This window comes from Siniperca chuatsi, linkage group LG9 (genome assembly GCF_020085105.1).
Source record: "Siniperca chuatsi isolate FFG_IHB_CAS linkage group LG9, ASM2008510v1, whole genome shotgun sequence".
Taxonomy (NCBI): Eukaryota; Metazoa; Chordata; class Actinopteri; order Centrarchiformes; family Sinipercidae; genus Siniperca; species Siniperca chuatsi.
In genome coordinates, this window is record NC_058050.1 from 27,546,428 (window position 1) to 27,566,292 (window position 19,865).

Genomic DNA, 19,865 nt, shown 5'->3' on the forward strand with positions numbered 1-19,865 from the left:
AATATTCTAGTACTCTTTCCAAGCCTGCCTGTTAAACATCATCTTGTTAACATTATCATTGTGAGCATGCTGGTGTTAGCATTTAGACTCTTATAGTTATAGACTCTTAATGTGGTTACTTGATAAATCACGATTAATCAGTTGTTAACACTGTAACTGATTTATCTTTTGTTGATTGAGTTGTAATATTTGGTTCCTACTTTGTATTCTACACTGTCAAAAGCATTTTTAACATATAAAACAAATATCGCTGTGTTAGTCTTAGAAATCTCTCATGAACATGGATTCCTGACCCCGACTCTGAGAAACTCTGAAACAAAAAGTCATTATTTACAAGCCGATACAAAGGTTTAATGTTAAAATGACCTAATTTTGTCTGAAAGTCATTCCCGAACCCTCGCCTTTCATTTCCAATCATCATGCTGTTACTGCGTCTGATTGCTTATCATGACTCCGTGTGACCTCTGACCCTCAGTCTTCGGCAGGACGTTGCTAAATGACACAAGCTGAGGGTCTGATAATGTGTCCGGACATCCAGAGTAGAGAGGGTGACATGGAACGGTAACGTTTCACAGCAAGGTGACCTGATCCGAGCCGTGGGCCACAAATACTGTTATCTCGAGTGTAGGGAAGACTCCAATCAGCATCGCAACGTGCTCCACGTGCAGGGTGAACTGCCTCCAACCCACCTTGACCCATCTCACTCTTTCATCAGAGGTCTTTTATCGCTGCTGTTTTACTGGTTGACAGGCCCTGTCCTTTTTCTCCTCCTTCCCAGTCATCTCTCATGCTCTCTGGCTCAACACTTTATTGAATTCATGTCAAGGTTTACATCCACAACCATGTATGATAGAAAAGCCAATGGATCTTCACAACAATAACCAGAGAGCGCTTTAATCAATAGCCTTTTCTTTGTCATTTCAGGGAACGTTACCAACGCGCCACATTGATTGGAATTTTCAAAGCTGTCAAATTAAGCATTGGTAATTGAACTTCAACCAGAAAAAAAAAATCTATTGAAAGGGACTCTGCTGTTGCTGTTTTTCCCCTCTATGCCTGCAAATTTTCTATTGGGAAATGCTTCAGCCAATAGCCAGTCACGTTGCTGACCTTGCTCTTGGAAGAGGAGCGATGTTGACAGCATTTCTATATTCATCGGGGCTTAATGATCTGAGAGAGATGTTTGCTAAATGTGACCAAAACTGTCATTCACCCTGTGAGGCAGTCTCACAAGGGGAAACACATCAAAAATCACGTCAGCCATTTTGTCCACTCTGATTCTTCTTCAGCTTCTATCTCAAGATCAGCCCAGGATGAGAGTGGGTGGTCATGGTTAATTCATCTCTCTGTGTGTTCAAGTATAACACAAGTATTACCGCACACCACCACAAGACAAAAGAGCTGCAAAGTGAGAGGATTTATTTCAGGTGTCCAAGGTTCAGGAGGTAAAGGTTTTCTGAATTGACAGCATGTTTATATGCACACAAGAAAGCATGATATGGTGAGAAATGAGGTTACACAGAAAATCAGACCTGGTTACAGTAAAGTCATCAGATTTCTCCCCTACACCCAACCTTATTCCGGAACCATGACTTACTTATTTTAAGTTTATTAGTGATACAAGACAGTGCTGACTGATTTTCCCCCCCACATACATGTGTACATGAAAAAGCCAATTGGAAAGCCGGCTAAGCATTTGAGTAACAAACATCCAGTGACTGAGAATAAAATGATGTTGCATGTGCCACTAACAGCTGCCTAAAGATTAAACATTCAGCAGTTCAAATCAATTCACTTTCGGACTACGGTGTGGTAGCACAAAGCTGAATTTGCCACAGGTCTAATTCACACCGTCTGTCTTCTTCTCTATAGCAAAGGTGGCTGAAGCTCGTTGGTATCAAAGTATTTAGAGCCATTTTCCACACCGCTCAGATGGCAAGAATCACGAGCCATCAGACGATCAGACAGGGGGTCACGAAACCCCTTCAACCTTTTTGGAAGAGGAAATGACGGTGAACGGCAAAACTATTACCCAGAATGTCCATTACAAACAACCATCATAGTTTACAGACTGACTAACTGCTGCAACTTTGACCTGCTGTACTTAACCATAGTGGTGCGCACTCCTGGTTTTCCTGTGCACTGGGGGACTGTTAGCAACATTACAGCTGTGCTCACTTTCTGTTTCACCCCCACATAAAGTAGCTAGGTAGCTAATCTGGCTAAACTGACAGTGTGTGTGCGCAACCTGAATGATCGTCTTTCAGCTCGTGTGTCTTTCCCTGTTGGACCTATTTTTGGCGATGTCGTAGTTTTCCTTTAAATTCTCCAGGAGACTCTTGTGTTTCTTTGACGACGAACTTTGAGGATATCATTAAAAGAAAAACTTCTGAAACCTGCAAATTGCTTCCAAACTTTACGGCAACTTTTTTCTCTGACCAATCAACCCATTGGTTGAAGAATGAGCAATATTTAGTGAAGCAAAAGTTTACTTCGTCCAGAACAACCAAAGCCACGTTTTTTTCTACATTTACTTGAAAGTAACAGAGCACCAAACTGAACCAATGCTGATGGCAATTCAGCAACATGTTCACAATGAAATGTTGTGGTTATAGGAACATACAAATAGGGCAAAGCTGATGAAGCAATTCACTGGGAAATTGGGAGTTGGAAGGTTTCATCTGATGTCGCAGTCAAAAATAAACTATTCATGTTATGCAGTTTTATAAAGGGGATGTTAAATTATATTTGCCTGACTTGGAAATGTTAATTCAAGGTGGTAAAACATGAAAAATAAAAGGTTGAATTTGTTTTACTTTAATCCTACTCTGAATGCAGATGGAACATTAGAATTCCAGGCTCATACCGTGACAAAAACAGAGAGCAGCGAAAAATCATGACATGGAAGCACTGATTTTTTTTTCTTCCATTTTTTAAATGAATTCCACAGAATTCACAATGATTTATGCTCCCTGCAACTAATGACAGCATTTTGCTTTTAATGGATTCTCCAAGGGCTTCCAGTAATTAAGAAACACATTTGTTGCATTCATTTTTTATCCTGACACCAAACACATGAAATTATTCAGCTCAAATTGGAGAAAAGATAATGAAGTTCTAGTGTGACAAAGACACAATGGAGAGGTACAAAGAGGCAGAAAAAGAGACAAAGAGCCCAAGAAAACAAAGATTCAAAGATGGCTAATGAGAAAATCATTACCTCAGTAATAATCATGAATCAATCAAAAACTTGATCAAAAACCTCGAACAAAACCAGTTTGGTTAAGTTAAATGTTTCTGTGACAGCAAATTGTTTCAAGACAAAAAAAAAATAATCACACACACAAAGTAGATATGCAGCGAAACCATCCTCAATAATCAAAGCCACCACAGGCGCTTTCTGTTGAGTGCAGCACTTTCACCACAGATTCAGATTAAGCCAGTCAGGTTTCAGTATCTGTTTCCATTAGAGACAGAGAGAGAGAGAGCTCTCAAATCTTTCATCCATCTGTAACAGGCAGAGATCTCCTTCGTTGGTCAGAGATTTTAAGGCAGAATAGCACTTTCTCCTGAACTCCTAGAACACTGAAAATGTCCTCTGTTCACATTTAGCGGATAAGTGACCTCTTGTGGCTGTGTGACTAGTGACTATCTGTCTCTGATAAGCAAAGACAGAAGTAGCATGACATTGTTATAGAAAACCTCTAGGATGGTAGGGTGTTATAAAGCGCCGAATTATGACACCGGACATGCGGCTCATATCCCGTATCCTACGAACAGTCAGCATCTGTCTAAAATATTGCTCCCTCCCCATTAACTGAGATGTCTTAGTTGCCTAAGCTTAATCAAAAGTTTAAAGGAAAAGTTTAAAGGAATAGTTAAACACTTTGAGAAACACACTTATTCGCTTTCTTGCCAAGATCTGGATGAGAAAAACGATGCCTCTCTCATGTCAGAGTGTTAACTAGGGAGCTGGAGCTAGGAGGTGTTTAGCGTAGCTTAGCATAAAATCTGGAGGCAGGGGGAAAACAGCTAGCCTGGCTCTGTCCAGAATTCAACAATATGCCTACCAACACCTCTAAAGCTCACTGACTAACACTTTGTATCCCTTTGTTTAATCCATACACACAAACAGCTCAGGCTCACAGGCTCATAACCCCCCCTGTAAAATGGCAACTGTGAGGTGCCTGGCAACCAGCAGAGACACTAGTGCCAGGCACTGGGCAGATGGATAAACTGTTATTCATCAAGAAATAGTTCCAGCATGTTAGTCTACACATTAAACAAACAAGATACAACATATTAATTACAACTTTTTTTTTTTTTAAACTTTGGACGGAGCCAGGCTAGCTGTTTCCCCTTGCGTCCAGTCTTTATGCTAAGCTAGGTTTAGCATAGCCCCTGGTTCCAGCTCCATCCTCAACTCACACACATGAGGTAGGTATCCATGTTCCAGTGGTCCAACACATAAATCTAATTCATTTTTATCAGCCATTGACAAATTAATGTGCAAATGAAAAATGCATTTTTATAGCCTTGCAAGCATTTAAGGTTTGGTCATTGTTCCTTAATGAATCAGTCCCCCCCCCCTTTGTTGGCTCTCTGCTATATCAACTTTCATCAAATGTGATGTCACTATGTCAATTTTCCTGCATATTTTTTGTCAAGACATCAAGCCTATGAAGCGCGAGCAATAAGAAATTCTCCTGCTGTCTGAATGTAGGCTCAGACCTCTGGGCCTGACCAGCCGTCTCGATGGTTTCAACAGACACATAGTTTCCTACTCACTGTGATAAATGATAATCAGTTCAACAGACAAGTGGCAAACAAGCTCTCAGTCTCTGTCTGCCTCTCAGACACACAGGCGGTGGGACTGCATGCACATTCTCTGCCGTTTTAAGCCAAGCTCCCATATGTCCACATACTGTAGCTGCAGGACATCATTCAATTTCTTGCAAACATCATGTTGCTGGACAGGGAGGTCTTTTTCCTTCGCAGATTCTTTACATTCTTCCTTAGCAGCAAGGCCCATTTATAGCAAATGGCCCAAGCTAATTCCCACTGCACTGACTTCTAGAAATGGTCTGCTTCACATTGTTTCACCCCAAAAGTCCCTTCCTGAACAAGAACATGGGCTATATCTTCTTATCCAAATAATCACAGGAAACTTGACAAACAGCCCTGTTGCCAAATATACGTGACGTCCATGATATCTGAGCTCTCATGTCCCTTTGCCAACCAAAATAAAGACTTCTCCAAAGTCCTCTCAATGGGAAAATCTGACAGTGTAGCATTCCTCATTGCCCCAACTACACCACACTACAGCTGAGGCTGCAGTATGAGAGCAAACTGTTTCTCTTCTATTTATGGTGAATATGGGACACATAAAATCAGATGGAGCGATAAAAACGTCATGCTGGACATGGAGATGATTGAGATGAGTTATGGGTGTTACAGATGGCACAAAAAGACAATTTGTAAGAGTACTGCACATGTCACGTTTCGGTTTAAGTACATAATGCTGAAAGCCCTTACTGTATTTTGGGGGGTGCCATTAATATTAACATTGTTTAAACACAGTTTTGCTTTCTGTGTCTGAGGCTCAGAAACAGTCAATCCCAAAGCTAGGGAAGTTAGAAGGCGGTTTCCTTCACCACTCAGGAAATGACAGCCATCATTTTAGCCTCATGGTGGTCTTCTAATGTCTACTTTTTTGTTTATTTTTCCCATAATCTATAGTGTAATGCTGTTAACTAGCACAAAACATCCAACATTTCACATCTGCACCATTTTTTACTGACATTTTGATTCGTTTGTCAAATACTGTACATGTGTCTCTGTTACCTTATAAAAAGGGCTGCGTTTTGTTTTCAATATCAAAGCCTGTACAATATCTGGATTTCGGTACAGATACCAAAGCAATACTTTTTTCAATACCTTACTTAAGGGAATATAAAGATGTTTAAACCCCTTTTTTCTTTCTTCAAGTTTAAGGGATCCTTATCAAAACTGTTATGTTATATCAGCTGATATATGGTTATCTGATTTTTTAATCATTGTTGTACTGGCTTCACAAAATCCAGCATGTAAATGTCAACTCAAAAAGTATTGAGGTTCAATACATAACCCTACTTATGATCAACCAGAGAACAAATTTTAACAATGTCATTTCTTCTTTACCTAAATTGTGTTATAATCAAATACGTGCCGTTAGTCTTTAGTCTGCCTTTAGGTTGCTCATTGTGATTGAACTGTACTCTGTATTTCCTTTGTCATCATTATAAATTAGCCTGGTTTCAGGCTCAAATCGCTGCCCACATCATTGGTCTGGTGTTGTGCTCACTGATGGCTGTTTCTCTGGTTGGAAAAATAACCGAGCCAATCGGAATTTTGTAGGCGGGACTAAGAATGGGGATCACCTTCCCAGAGACAGAAAAATAGTGACAGAAAAATTGCCATGAAAATGACAACATGCGTGGATGAGATTAACGCAGCTTTACATTAGCTTGTTGTGCAGTAAGTTGACTTACAGAAATAACAATTCTTAAATCAACATATTCATCTGAAGTTAAGTACTGCTAGCAAACACTACTGCAGCTTTAGCGGTGACTGAAAATGACATTGGAGGGATGGATACATCACTTGCTACTACATGGTTAGGACAAATTTGAACACCAACACCATGACTAGTAATGATGAGAAGAAAACAGTCTGATTATCACTCTAGTACCGATCTCTTTGCCCTCACATCTCTCTTGATCACAGTTCTGGATCTCAGCAGGTCTATCAGATAAAATCAATAAAGGAATCTACCAAGCAACCACAAGGGCAACATGTCTGCCACATCAACACAAAGCATCCTGGTGTCTTATCACTTATTCATTAGGCAATGCCAATGCCTTATGCAGACAATACACTGGAAAGACTCCAAAGGCTTTGAGACCATGTGGTTGCTTTACAACAAGGACACAGCTTTAGTTAGCCTTCTGCAGTAGGTGCAGGTGGAGCACTGCTGAACACTCACTGTTACTTTAACTCAGAAAAGCAACCAAGCAGGATTTCCTTGTCAATACAAACACAACATCCCAGTATCCTCAGACCTATCGACTGCCTCATCAACCAGCCACCGAAGCCAGCGAACTGAGAGACAATTTGAGAGGAATCGATATGTTATAAAGGGCTGTTTTGGGATAAAATGAGTTTGTGGCAACATCTTGCCACAAAAAAGGGGGCCACTTTTGTACAACAGTGGTGCTTGAAGCATCTAGGGTTGGTCAGTACAACACTATGTGCCGTGAGACAATATAAATTTGTCAACCGTTTGCCATACCATTTATACCGAGGTAACTATCCCTTTAATATCTCTGGTGGTTTCACACCATTGTTGAAAAAGTTGCAAATCAAATACCAGGACTGCTTCGTGATGACATTAGATCGTGATAGCATTTTTACATCAATGCGATGAAGTTTCTTGATTTGTCAGTTTTGCTAGATTAGACAAAAACAGATATTCAATGTCTGGTTATTTTAACCATAAACAGTTTCTTAATTGATTTTCCAAATTTTATTGTCCACTCTTATAGCATCATTAATAATTTCTTGATTTCACATGGAGACCCTCACTCGAAAGCTTCAGTAAAAAGATACTGGTGCGCACTTTTACTATTAAAGACTACAGAAAATTACCTTCCCAGCTACATAACGGCTGCAAATTCTAGCTTACACCTGCTTCGCAGACCTGCACTAAGCTGCACTAATCAATATTTTTATATTAACAACTCTGCTTGTTTTGGTTTTTACGACTCGCAACTTGACTGTTTTGGTTCAGTCTCACAGCTCTCATCAACCTCATTTCCAGCGTCTTCAGGCAGCTGTTTTCAGTGAAACATCTCTGACAAAAGCCACTGTACACTACCTGCCCAGCACCAAACAGCAGACAGAAACAGTTAGCATCTAGCTGGTAAACATAGTGGAGCATTTAGCAGCTAAAGAGCCAGATGTTTTTTCTCAGGAGTTGGTGGGGACCAAACTGGAGCTGAACAGAGAGTGAATATGGACTTAGATTCATGAGGTGGACTCATACAGAATTCCAAATGAATGGTAATGGGTCTCTGTGTCCGCTGAATGCGTAAAAAGGGAAGTTTTCAATGTTTTCTAACATTGTAGCCATGTCAACTTTATAAGGCCAATATGTCAAACATTTGTGTGATGTTGTGGAGTCCAATGTTGGCCTCCTCCCTTATACAGAGGTCCTACATTGGAATGCTGTAAATGCATATTGCATTAACAATCTTTAGCAATGTTTAGCCAAATTTCTGTCAGTTTGCAAACACAAATCCTCGGTGCGATCATATAGTAAATGAGCACAAATCTTACCATACTCATTAGCAACCAATAAAAGCAGTGCAATATCCAAAGTAAATCAACCTCTCAAAATGATACTGTGGATGCACTGCCTGGAGTAAAATGGTTTCCCACTCGAAACACATAAATGAAATGTTTTTTAAATACTGAACTGCTCTTAATATGCTGTCCACCTGGCACCTTTACACACCACAATTCAACCATTTAATATGAATTTTACACTGAGACTGCAGCAGGGGAGCGGGGGTGTTTTTAGGAATGTTAGGCACGTGCCTGCATCATACTGCAATGTGTACAGTAGTGCAGGAAAAACATGGAGACTCAGTTCGCCAGAACACTGTACCTGCTCAAAGAGAAGAGGCCATACATGTGGACAAACCTCAACTATCAAACTGTGGACAACTGTCCTTGTTCATTGTGTGGACTAACCGCTCTCAAATACCAATGCATTTCAAATGAGACAGAGAATTTACAAGAATGAAAAATGGGGATTTTGCATTTGACAGTCAGTCAGTTTTCACTTCAGGACGGTGAGCAGAGTGTTTTGAGACAGTTATGGGATGGCTGAGAAACAGGTCTAGAGCCCTGGGTACTCATGCAGAGAGAATTTGGTTGGTGCATTTGGTGGTGTCTAATTTGTCAGGCCAGAGAAGCCCTGTTATGGCGACTGACCCTGGGGGACATCTCTTAGATGAGAGGGAGAACCACCATGCTCCACACATGAATATATTACATACCATATGCGCTGAGATAAAGCAGCATCCACAAAAAAAAAAAAAAAAAAAAAATCAACTGCAATGCAGTCCTGGCAACATCTGGCCAACAAGACCTTGATGAATAATTGTAGTGAAACATACAGCGTACAACACTGTGGTATAGCCCTGAAAATGGGCCGGTGATGTCACAAGCTAAAATTCCCTTGTTTTCATCCTACCTCATCAAAGCCGCTGTCCTCTTTCTTGAAAGCTGCAAAGAGAGTAAAGGAAGAGAGAATCAGACACTGCCTGTATAGACATCTTTTGAAGAATGAACAAAATAAAAAGTCTAATGGTAGAGATGCAGCACAGCAGAGAACGTTGTCACTGTGCCGAAATTTGTCAGGAATGGTGGGAAAAAAAAAACATTGGGATTTTTAAAAACTTTGTCAAGACATCTCATATTTTATGTCAACAGCTTTTCACACAAAAACATCACCATCTCTTGTTCAGTCCTATCAAGCCTGGCTACCAGCACTGATAAAACTGATGTTTTACTTTAATGTTGCAGATAGTTAATACTCCATTGTACAATTTCCAGTTGTATTTACAATATGACATCGTGTCATTGCATGAAATCTGCTTGAAACAGCCTTGCTGTGACATCAACATAGATTCATGACATCACAGCCTTGACATGTAGTGGTTGTGAAAAGCCTGCTTCATTAATAAGGCCATGCAGCCGAAAAGCTCCAGAAAACACTAGTAACCTTGAGTTTAGAATGTTTTATCACAGATTCATGAAACACATGTCCAATACTTACTATAGAAATCTATAATATCAAGTGTATGCATTTGCTGTAATAAGTGTTATGCTTTGGTAGTTGCTGAAATATGACAGGACAAATAAAAATACTGATTATAGACAATAATTCTACAAATGATGATGGTGTGACACATTGACCTGGTGTCCACCAAAACATGTGATCTGTATCTGGATAATGACATCTGATCGCACACCTTTGCAGTTCTCATTGTCTCAATTCATTGTAATCTCGATATGCAAATTAGGTAGGTGGGGCTGGCAGACTTGTCAACAAACATGGTCCCCATCAGGTCAAGGGAAGTAATGCGATATACTCTTACTGTAAGGGACCTCTACGACGTGCAAGTAGATGGACACAGATGAAGAAATCCGTAGGCCACCTTTTGGTAGCCTTGCTAACTACGCTAATGCTTGCTAGCACTGGTGCTAGTTCATCTACCCATTGGCTATGTGACCCTGGTCCTGCACATCGTAGCGGACCCTTGAGGGTCTCCCGAAGCGATGCTGTTGTATTGTCAAGGAAGGGGTTGTCTGTCTTGCTTTTTGACGGGCAGCTTGAGATAGCGGGAAGAGGCGTTGTTAAACTGGGCAGACGTTGTGCGTTTTTATTAATCTTGTATGTTGCGTTAACTCAAACTACGTTTTTAAGAAGCCAACTTTGATGCTTACACTGTACAGGTCACAGATCTTACGGTCACAACATGGGCGCTCACACTGAACATAAGCATGGAACTTCCAGTTGGAAGTATTAATAATTGAATAAAGTTTATTCAAACAAAACAACAGTGTCCTCAGAAATGTTGACAAAAAGAGAGAAAGGCAGCATTATTTTGTAAGAAGAAATAAAGAACAATATTGCACACAGCAATGGCTCTGCTTGCATTTACACTTGAATTAAAAAAGTGTTTTTTTTCTTTATCCTGATAGGATATCCAGATACCGGCTGCTAAAACCAGGTTGAAGCTTCTTAATTAAGCCAGCCATACACAGGGAGCTCATCTGGCAAGAATAAAACAGGCTCAAACAACAATAAGACCAGCAGAGGGGGTAGTGGTCAAATAGAGGTGGAGGTCATGCTGGACACACTTCACAGAAATTGGATGCCAAAGTCTGAGAGTTCCAGGATCATTTGTAAGTATTCCATGGTTTTGGAATACTGCTTCTTTGTTACCAAGCATCTGCATTAAATCTGGTTACTGGGGTGTGTTATGATCTCCCATAAAATGGCATCACAATTCTTCTTCCTGAAATAGTCAGGAAACAACTTTCAGATCTCAATAATGTATAATATGTTGCATGTAATGTTTTATTGCAGGCAGAAGAGACTACAAAAATCAAAATTGCAAAAATTTTTCCTGTTATACCAGAATCATTCAAAAAGTACAAGTACTGGTATATCAAAAGCTATTCAATTATTTGTTATGTCTACATCCACACTGACAATCCACTGTGTTCCTCGCATTCCTTGCAGGGGATGTCAGTATTGCATCTGACGTCAATATCCTTCATTTTTAGCAGGAGGAGGAGAGTTTGTTTGCTTCTGCAGCTTTGATTTCTGAATCCCTCTCATAGCTTGTGGAGAGCATTATTAATTGGCAAATGATGGTTTTCAGTTGTTAACTTGATGACGAGAAAGACAGTACAGATGGCTAAAAGACGTGAGTGCTCTGGGGGCTGCTCCGTGGTAAAATTAATTTGTTTTTATGTCAGATTGAGTGTTTGGAAGCACTGTCCGGCCAGCCACCGAGCCGTTAAACTGCTGCTTCCTTCTCCTCAGAGGGTCAGTACCGGTCAGTACACACACATTCCCCAAACACTTCCCAGACACTCCAGACAGCATCATCACTGCTGCAAATCCCAACTCAGTGCAATGGATTAGACTGCAGGTAGACAATAAAGCTTCTGCACTGGCTGACATGTAAAATTTAGTGCTAGAAACGCATTTTACATTGTCAATTGAATTATTTGTAATTAAAATGATCTTTATATTTTTAAATATTAATTCAAAAGATATTTCTAATGCTTTTGGGGAAATGTATTTGTATTCAAAATGCTGTAGTTTGTAGTATTAATCATTCACATTTTAAACTAGATATTACTGGAGCTGAACGACTTGAGAAAAATCATTAAATTAATTTTTCTGACCGACACTGCAATTTAAATTGCAAATATTTTCTATGTATTAGACACGTGTTTGTGGTCAACGTTGTTTTATATGAAGCATTATGACAAATGTGTCTTATTTCTATGTCGAAAAGTCAAGTAAGCTAAGCTAGTTTTCTATAATACAATTTAACACTTTAGGTAACATTTATGTCGTTATCGTTATGTTCAAATTGTATTCAAAAGTGTCATTTTATTTATTGATAAGAGCGACAAGCACTACACCTAAACTAAGCCATGTCTGACAATGTTTAATACCAGACTGACAACTGCTAATGATACAGTTGACAACTTTGCATTCTGACCTCTTAAGCTAACGTTAACGTTAGCTTCTCGGGCAGACAGCGACAGAATCCTGGAGGTCCGGTCTCTGAGATTTTAAGATGATAAGCTAAAAACGGTAATATGATGTGCTTAGAAGTTAAACTCTGACTGTTATTTTCTTTCGAAAACTACCAAGCTACCAATCACCTACATCATTTATCCTCAGCAACACGTGCTATTCTGTTGGTGTTTTTAAACCGCAAAAAGACACAGCCACAGTCTTTCAAACTTCAAAGTTATACTTACTTATGTAAAACTTAACTTACTTGTCTTCTTTGACAAAACCACCTTTGATGGAGCGTAAAGAGGACAGACACTGGCATGCTGAGACAATATAATCCAGACAGCCAAGAGTTTCTGTGTTGTTGTCTTGCCAGTTCAGAGTTTGTTAATTAGCTACAGCTAATTATAGCTAGCGAAACGAAATGGCCACTGACTAAAACTTTTACCTCCCACAGCTTGTTAAGACACTGTTAATTATATAAATTATAATTAAAGTAATAGTTCAACATTTTGGGAACACGCTTATTCGCTTTCTTGCAGAAAGTGAGAGAAGATCGATGCCAATCATCACCTGTCTGATAAGTCTGAAACTAGAGCCAGAAGGCAATTAGCTTAGCTTAGCTTAGCACAACTGGAAGAAGGGTAAAAACAACCTGCCTAGCTCTGTCCAAAGTTTAAAAATACCCCTCTTTAACACCTCTAAAGCTCACTAATTAACATGTGGTGTGCACTTACATGCAAAGAGACAATCACAAGTGAAAACGTATCTTCGTACGGGGATTAGGAAATTTCTCATTTACATTTTAAAACCAACCTGTGCAGAAAGCATGTGCTTTGGCTACAATATAGTTATTACATGTGACGTTTTGCATGTGATAAACATAAAAAGATGTTTTGAAAACTTTTCAGAAAAACATCAGATAAAGATCTATATTTGTGCTGAAGGGTAGTCTTAGGAGTACTCGGTGAAGAATGTGAATCTGTCAAAACATTCAGATTCTGATACTGGTGAGAGGCTGTCGGAGCATTCTTGTTCACCGCAAATAATCTTTATACTATATTTATTTCCAGAGTGCATAAAGGAAATAACACAATCCCTTTCTGAAGGAAATGATGAGAGGGAGACATAAAATAATACAGAGGGAAAAGAAGGCCGTTTGGTCCAAACTCACTGTAGAAAAACACACACACAAAAAAAAAAATCCTGGCACTTCTAAACCCAGAACACCTCATTACTGCTCTTCATACAGCATCTCTCACTTGAAAGAATTTGCCTTTTGATCAAAGTTGTGAGGAAAACATTAAGAAGCCAAACCTGTCTCTCATACAGAGAAGGTGTTTTCATTGTAAATTAACATCAGGGATGCGCTGATTTATCCACCACTCGATTAGGTATATTTATAGCTGACATAGTATTGAATGTATTTATTTATCCAGCTAAGTGTCACTTAGCACAAAGCTCTTCTCCAGGAATGCCTTACTTTATACTCACATACTACATCCGCGCTAATTCTAAAAACACCTTTTACATGTGAAAGCAGCGCATGTCCACACATTTCCAGGCTGTTTTTGTAAAGACCTCCGTCCAGACTCAAACACCTGAACAACAGCAAAACGGCAGAATCTCTTCCTCGTCCTATTTCAGTCACCAAACAACAAAATCTTGCATGACAGCCAAATGGTCGAGGTGGGACCGACAGCCTAGACGGAAAGATCCTTGCCCTCCCGCTCTCTGTGATCACCGACGCTGTAGGCCTATTTTAACTCAGCCAAACTCACAATGTAGTTGTTCGAATATATGTGTTTTTATGTTTCTGTTGTCAGACAACTGAATGAACATAAAACAGTGATTTGATCGTGGCTCATCATTGCTACCTGCTGACCACATAAACAGTTCCTCCTGCACCGCTGTATCCACGCGTTGATCAAATCACTATTTTATGATTGCGTCTGACAAAATCAATCAATAAGTTGTCTGAAAACATAAACATAAATACGGCGTAATGACAACAACTCAAGGGTTCAGCTACTGACATTTAAAAATATTGATCACGGAGAAGGTTAGAGACGACTGTCTTAACTGTACTGCCACACACACACCCCGACCAGAGCCATGATAACGAGGCAGAGGAGCGCGATGGTGTAGGGCCGGAGTGTTGGCTTTGACCCTGGCTTGGAAGTAGGAAGGAGCAGTTCCCCTCATCACCCTGTAAGCTAGCACCAGTTCTGAACTCCCTGGATGCAAACTGCAACAGCGAGGCCGGGGTAGTGAACACGCTGCAGCCACACTCTGATCCGACGGCCACGCCGCAGCTCCTCAGGAGCAGCTGTGGGTTAAGTGCTTTGCTCAACAGCAGTAATGCGTTGATAATTTACTTCGCTGCCCAGATTTATCCTGCAAGTCCAGGGATCGACTGTAACAACAATTACTTTGAGGGCAGTAGAAGAAATCCTTTTTGTTATTAATAATTTTGTTCTTGCGTAATTTAAAGGTGAAGTAAAAAAAGACCATAAAAACAGAGTGATTTTCTTGGCTTTTTAAAGCCACCCAATCAGGGTAGTACGGTGGCCGACAAGGTCAAACGCACTGCAACTTAAGAACGCAAGCAAATTAAGAACACATCTTCATCAGTTTGATAACACATGCACTACAAATACACACAACACAACCAGATCCAGAAACGCACTGCAAATACACAAAACAACAACGGAAGTGTTTCCAGAGGACACTGAAAAGCGCTGAACACGGCTTGGACACGCTTGTTTGTGACTCGTGGAGTTCTTGAAGCCGGGTCCGTGTATCATCGTCATGTTTATGCTGTGGGTTTCTGACTTGTGCTGCTGCTCTACTCTGCGCCTGTGCTTGCACCTCACAAGACCTTGCAGGGCAAAAAAGTGGAATTCTATTTAATTTTAATGATTCGTGAGGAGATTTAGTTTAGTTTATGACAGATATTAACCCAGGAAACGCTATTCAGCCTATGTGCACTCCAACGTTCATCGCAGGCTACAGTCCGTCTGTCATCACTGATGAACCTGGTTATTATTTCTGATTAACAGCAGTTTTCCAACTTTTTTTTTTTCAAATTTACCTTAATTTTCAGTTTCAAAAATGCTTTACAAACTGTTCCTTTGAAGCTGCGTGCTCCTGCGAGGTACGTGCACGCTGCAGATCAGACTGCGCCAAGTGGAGAAACAGCCCAAAACAGAATCATAGACAGACAATGAAGGATGATACGGACCCGACTCCGTGAGTCACAAACCTTTTTAGTGTCCTCTGGAAACTGCTGCGCATGTGTTGTCAAACTGATGAAGATGTTTCCTTAATTTGCTTGTGTTTTGTCTATTTGCATGTGTTTTCTTCAGTTGCAGAGCGTTTGCCCTTGTCGGCCACCGTAGGGTGGAACCTACTCTTTAATCTACAGTTAGTTAACCTTGGGGTCAGGGCCCCACATGTCCCTTACCGATGGGGTCAAAGGAGATTTATTTGACATTTGATAATAATAAATTAATAAAAATGTATTAAAGGGGGTTTGAGATGTTCCATCATTTCCATATAATCCATCTGGGGCTTTCTTCATGATCTTGAAAACACAACATGCCACCTTCACAAACTGACAGCTCTCTAATGACTCGGCTCATGAGGCTACAGTTTAGAAAAGGTTCAGAACCCCTGCATCGGTCCATTAACCAGGTTTGAAGCTATTCAAATGAAAACATCCACAATGCATCATGTTGCAGAGTGCCATCATTTGACATGTCATGCAGCCCGGCCCACTGGGACCGGTTGGACCAACACGGTTACAAGTACATAAACTATACAGCTGGCTCTTGAATGTGCTTTGTTAAAGCATCTGTAGAGCAGAGCGAGAGCCCGATCAATGCTCAGATGTGTTGATTTAGATGGGAGGAAAGATGGCCAATAGGAGATGAGCGTCGGCACAGCAGAAAAGTCAATGCCAATCTTTCTTCTCTCGCAACATCGACCCAAACTCACTTCTGTTCGTTTCTCATCTTTTCTGCTGCATCCAGCTATTCATTCTCCACACACACACACACACACACACACTGCTTCAAAGGCCACTGAGCGCTGTGAAGATCTCTGCCAAGGCACTCTGCACACGTGTGTGTGTGTGTGTGTGTGTGTGTGTGTGTGTGTGTGAGAGAGAGACAAAAAAGGGAAAGAGAGAGAGATGAAATGAGATGGGTGCACCTTGACAATCAGTGATGTGATTGTGTGTTGTTTTGTTCAGACTCACATACGAGGTTACTTTAGCAGCAACAGCGTCCATTACTGGACTAGAAGTGTATGGAAAAACTGGGCTGAGGAGAGATGATGATGATGAGGACAGCGATGATGATGATGATGAGGACAGCGATGATGCCGGGATTTAACTCTAGTTTGCACATATCCTGAATTAGATGCCGACCAATTTACCAGCATTGTCCAAGTGTATAAAGTACCGAAAAGATTATTTGATTAATCAATTAGTCAATTGACAGATGATTGATCATCGTCATCGGCAACATTTTTGATAATCAATTCATGGTTTAAGTCATTTTTCCACTGGGTCCCACTTGTTATGTGAAGATATCCTGCTTTTCTTTGTTTTCTCTTAGTTTTGGACCGTTGGTCAGACAAACCAAACTATCTGAATTAGTCAAGTTGGACAGTAATGGCCATGTTGTTACTATTTTCTGATATTTTATCAGCCAACAATTTATCGATTACACACATAAAATAATAGGTAGATGAGTCAATAATAATAATAACGGTCAGTCGCAGCCTTACACTGTATACATGGTTGAATATCAGTTTCTTCACAATTTTCTGATATTCTATAGAGTTAATTGATCATTTAATTGAAAAATTATTGCCAGATTATTATAAAAATAATGATTAGTTGCAGCCCTAATTTTATCTCATCACAGATATATCAGAATGGGCGTTTATGTCCAACAGTAAGTAACATGTCCCATCTACAACATATCTTGATCACAATAGCGACATATAGCCCAATAACCACATTTAAGAGGTTCTCATTAAAAATGTTTCTGTAATGTGTTTATGTCAAAAACTGAATATCGGTAGAAAAAATATATATTATCAGCTTTTAAACTCCCAGCTATCGCTTTGAGTATCGGCCTCAAAAACCCCAGTATTGGTCGGGCTCTACTATGAATTGGTATTTTTTGAGAAATGGCAACCAAATTTGTGGCAATACCAACTTACACTGTGCCTCCTGCTTGTGAAATAATTCATAAATAATATATAACTTATCAGCGGATATCACAGACACGATACATCAGTGTCAGTGTATACAGTATGTTGGCTGAGAAGAAGAAATCACAGTGTGGAAACGTCAGCTATGTTGGAGGTCATTTAGAAACAGAGGTGCCATGACAGTTTGTCCTCGAGCTGACACGTTTATTTTAAATTTAGTTTAATAACCAAATTTAAGGGATTCCTATCAACAGTTTTTCTTTATAGTATGTAAAAAAGCTAATTAGAGCGGAAACTATTGGTCAGTGAATGGATTACAACTGTAAGTCACTCCCTGAAAAACAAGCACTATCCAGAGCTCACCTTGAGTTTAAAGAAACTGTAATGGTCATTTATCAAGACCTGACATTTTAGAGACCAAAGGATTAACCGATTAATCAAGACAGTCAGCAGATGATTGATCGTGAAAAAAATCATTTGTTTCAGCCCTACATGGCTGATACCATCATCTGTATTTCTGTGAAACACCATTCAAACAACGCCCACTTAATTAAGTTTTGGCACCTTGTGTGAAATAGTTTCCCTCCTTTACTGTGAAAACACTGGTGAGTCTGCATGGCTCACTTTGTTTCGGCCACATGCTGACAGAAACTAATGTCCTACAAATAAGTTTGAATTTATTGCTGAGGTCAAGCACATCCTGTGAGACTGGAACGGAATTGGAAAATAGATGATGATGATGCTGATGATGGAAAACTGTGTGACCTAAGGATCAGTCAACCTCAAATTCAACAGTAGATTCAGTATTTACTATGAATCTGTCTCCAAAAAATCTGTCAGCCCCCCCCCCAAAAGGAGTATTCTGCTAAAGGACATGTGGACAGGCCAAGTTAATGTGGTTTGTCCATGGCTGGAACCCGGACTGTGACCAGACATCACCCCGGTAGGAAGCAGCGGTCTGCGCTGCTGCTGCTGCTGCTGCTGCTGCTGCTGCTGCTGCTGCTGCTGCTGCTGCTGCTGCTGCTGCTGCTGCTGCTGCTGCTGCTGCTGCTGCTGCTGCTTGAGACATTTCTCAACTCTGATTTTGCACAAAGAGCTGGGAAATGGAAAACACGTCCCGTTACTCACCAATACTCCTGAAACTCTCGGACAAAGTTCTCCTCAACTTTTTCATTTTGCCGATTTTCTCCGCGGGCTGGGAGGCTTTCATCAGGTCGCACATTGTTTTTTTTCTTCCGGCCGAGTTTCGCAGCGGACTGGCTGTGGTTTGACGCGGGGAAGGAGGACCGGTGTTCCGTCAGCCCTGCGGGGCTTCTTCAGCCCAGCTGCAGAACGCTGGCAAACAGGAAACGGAGCCTCAACAGCTCTCACTCTTCTCATCAACTAGTAAGAACAAATGCCTTCTTGAGATTTTCTCAAGAAAAAAAAACTACATTTCCAAAGAGGCAATAAAAGTCCGCGCTGAAGCAGAGGCATCCAAACTGGAAACCGTGCGTAATTTGCTGCGCCTTTCTGGTGCGTCTTTGTTTTGGTTAAGGTCCTAAAAATGAGATCTAGCTTGGACTTCTTTCTTTCTTCTCTCAGCGTCCCAGTCTCTCCCTGCTCCACCGCAATCTAGATGTCATTTTTGGGATTCTCTCTCTGGTTTCGACCCCCGGACCCCGCCCTGGATGCGAGGATTGGAGGACTCCCGGGAAGCATCGCGTTTCTATTTGTCCTGGAGACTGGCCGTCAAAGAGCCAGCGCCGCCCTGTAATGTGTTGCAGGAGGAGGAATATTTTCATGGGGAGCCAGATTGTTGTCAGCGCTCCTGCTTGAGACTGCTGGCCTCTGCAAGACCCTGTCATTGTGTGCAGGTCGAGGTATTCCCCAGACATCAGCTTCATCAGCGTAATCACGAGATCACCTGGGAATATCACAGCTGATCTTTTAGATTTAATGAAAACTACCAGATTAACCCGGGCTCTGTTTGGATCCATGTTTGATACATTAATAAATAAAATCCACAAAAATCTCTATGGAGTTTGGTGATATTGTACACTAACAGACTGAGTTATCCTGCTCCACGTCTTTCTCATGCATCTGGTGAAAATATTAAGGTGCCATGCAAATAACTTGTGGTCATATGATATCATTACTATGACAGCTCTGCACCATTTTTGATTTTGTCTTGACTGTGCACAGAATTTTACTCTCATGACAACTAGTATTTTTGTCTTCTCTGGCCCCTTTTTGCCAAAAACTCACTGCAGATAGTTATTTGATG

At 40.6% G+C, this 19,865-nt stretch overlaps 1 protein-coding gene across 1 annotated transcript in view; it reads right to left on the reverse strand.

The window, feature by feature from the left end:
• The window catches only part of cdk14 (cyclin-dependent kinase 14), a 196,794-nt gene extending 177,257 nt beyond the window's left edge, over positions 1-19,537 (reverse strand). The window contains exons 1-2 of the mRNA XM_044208669.1: positions 18,728-19,537; positions 9,299-9,330 (exon numbers count right to left, since the gene is read on the reverse strand). Of these exons, the coding sequence (XP_044064604.1) occupies positions 9,299-9,330; positions 18,728-18,821 (126 nt within the window). The 5' untranslated portion in view covers positions 18,822-19,537. The remainder of the gene's footprint in view (positions 1-9,298; positions 9,331-18,727) is intronic.
• Between the last annotated feature and the right edge of the window lie 328 nt (positions 19,538-19,865).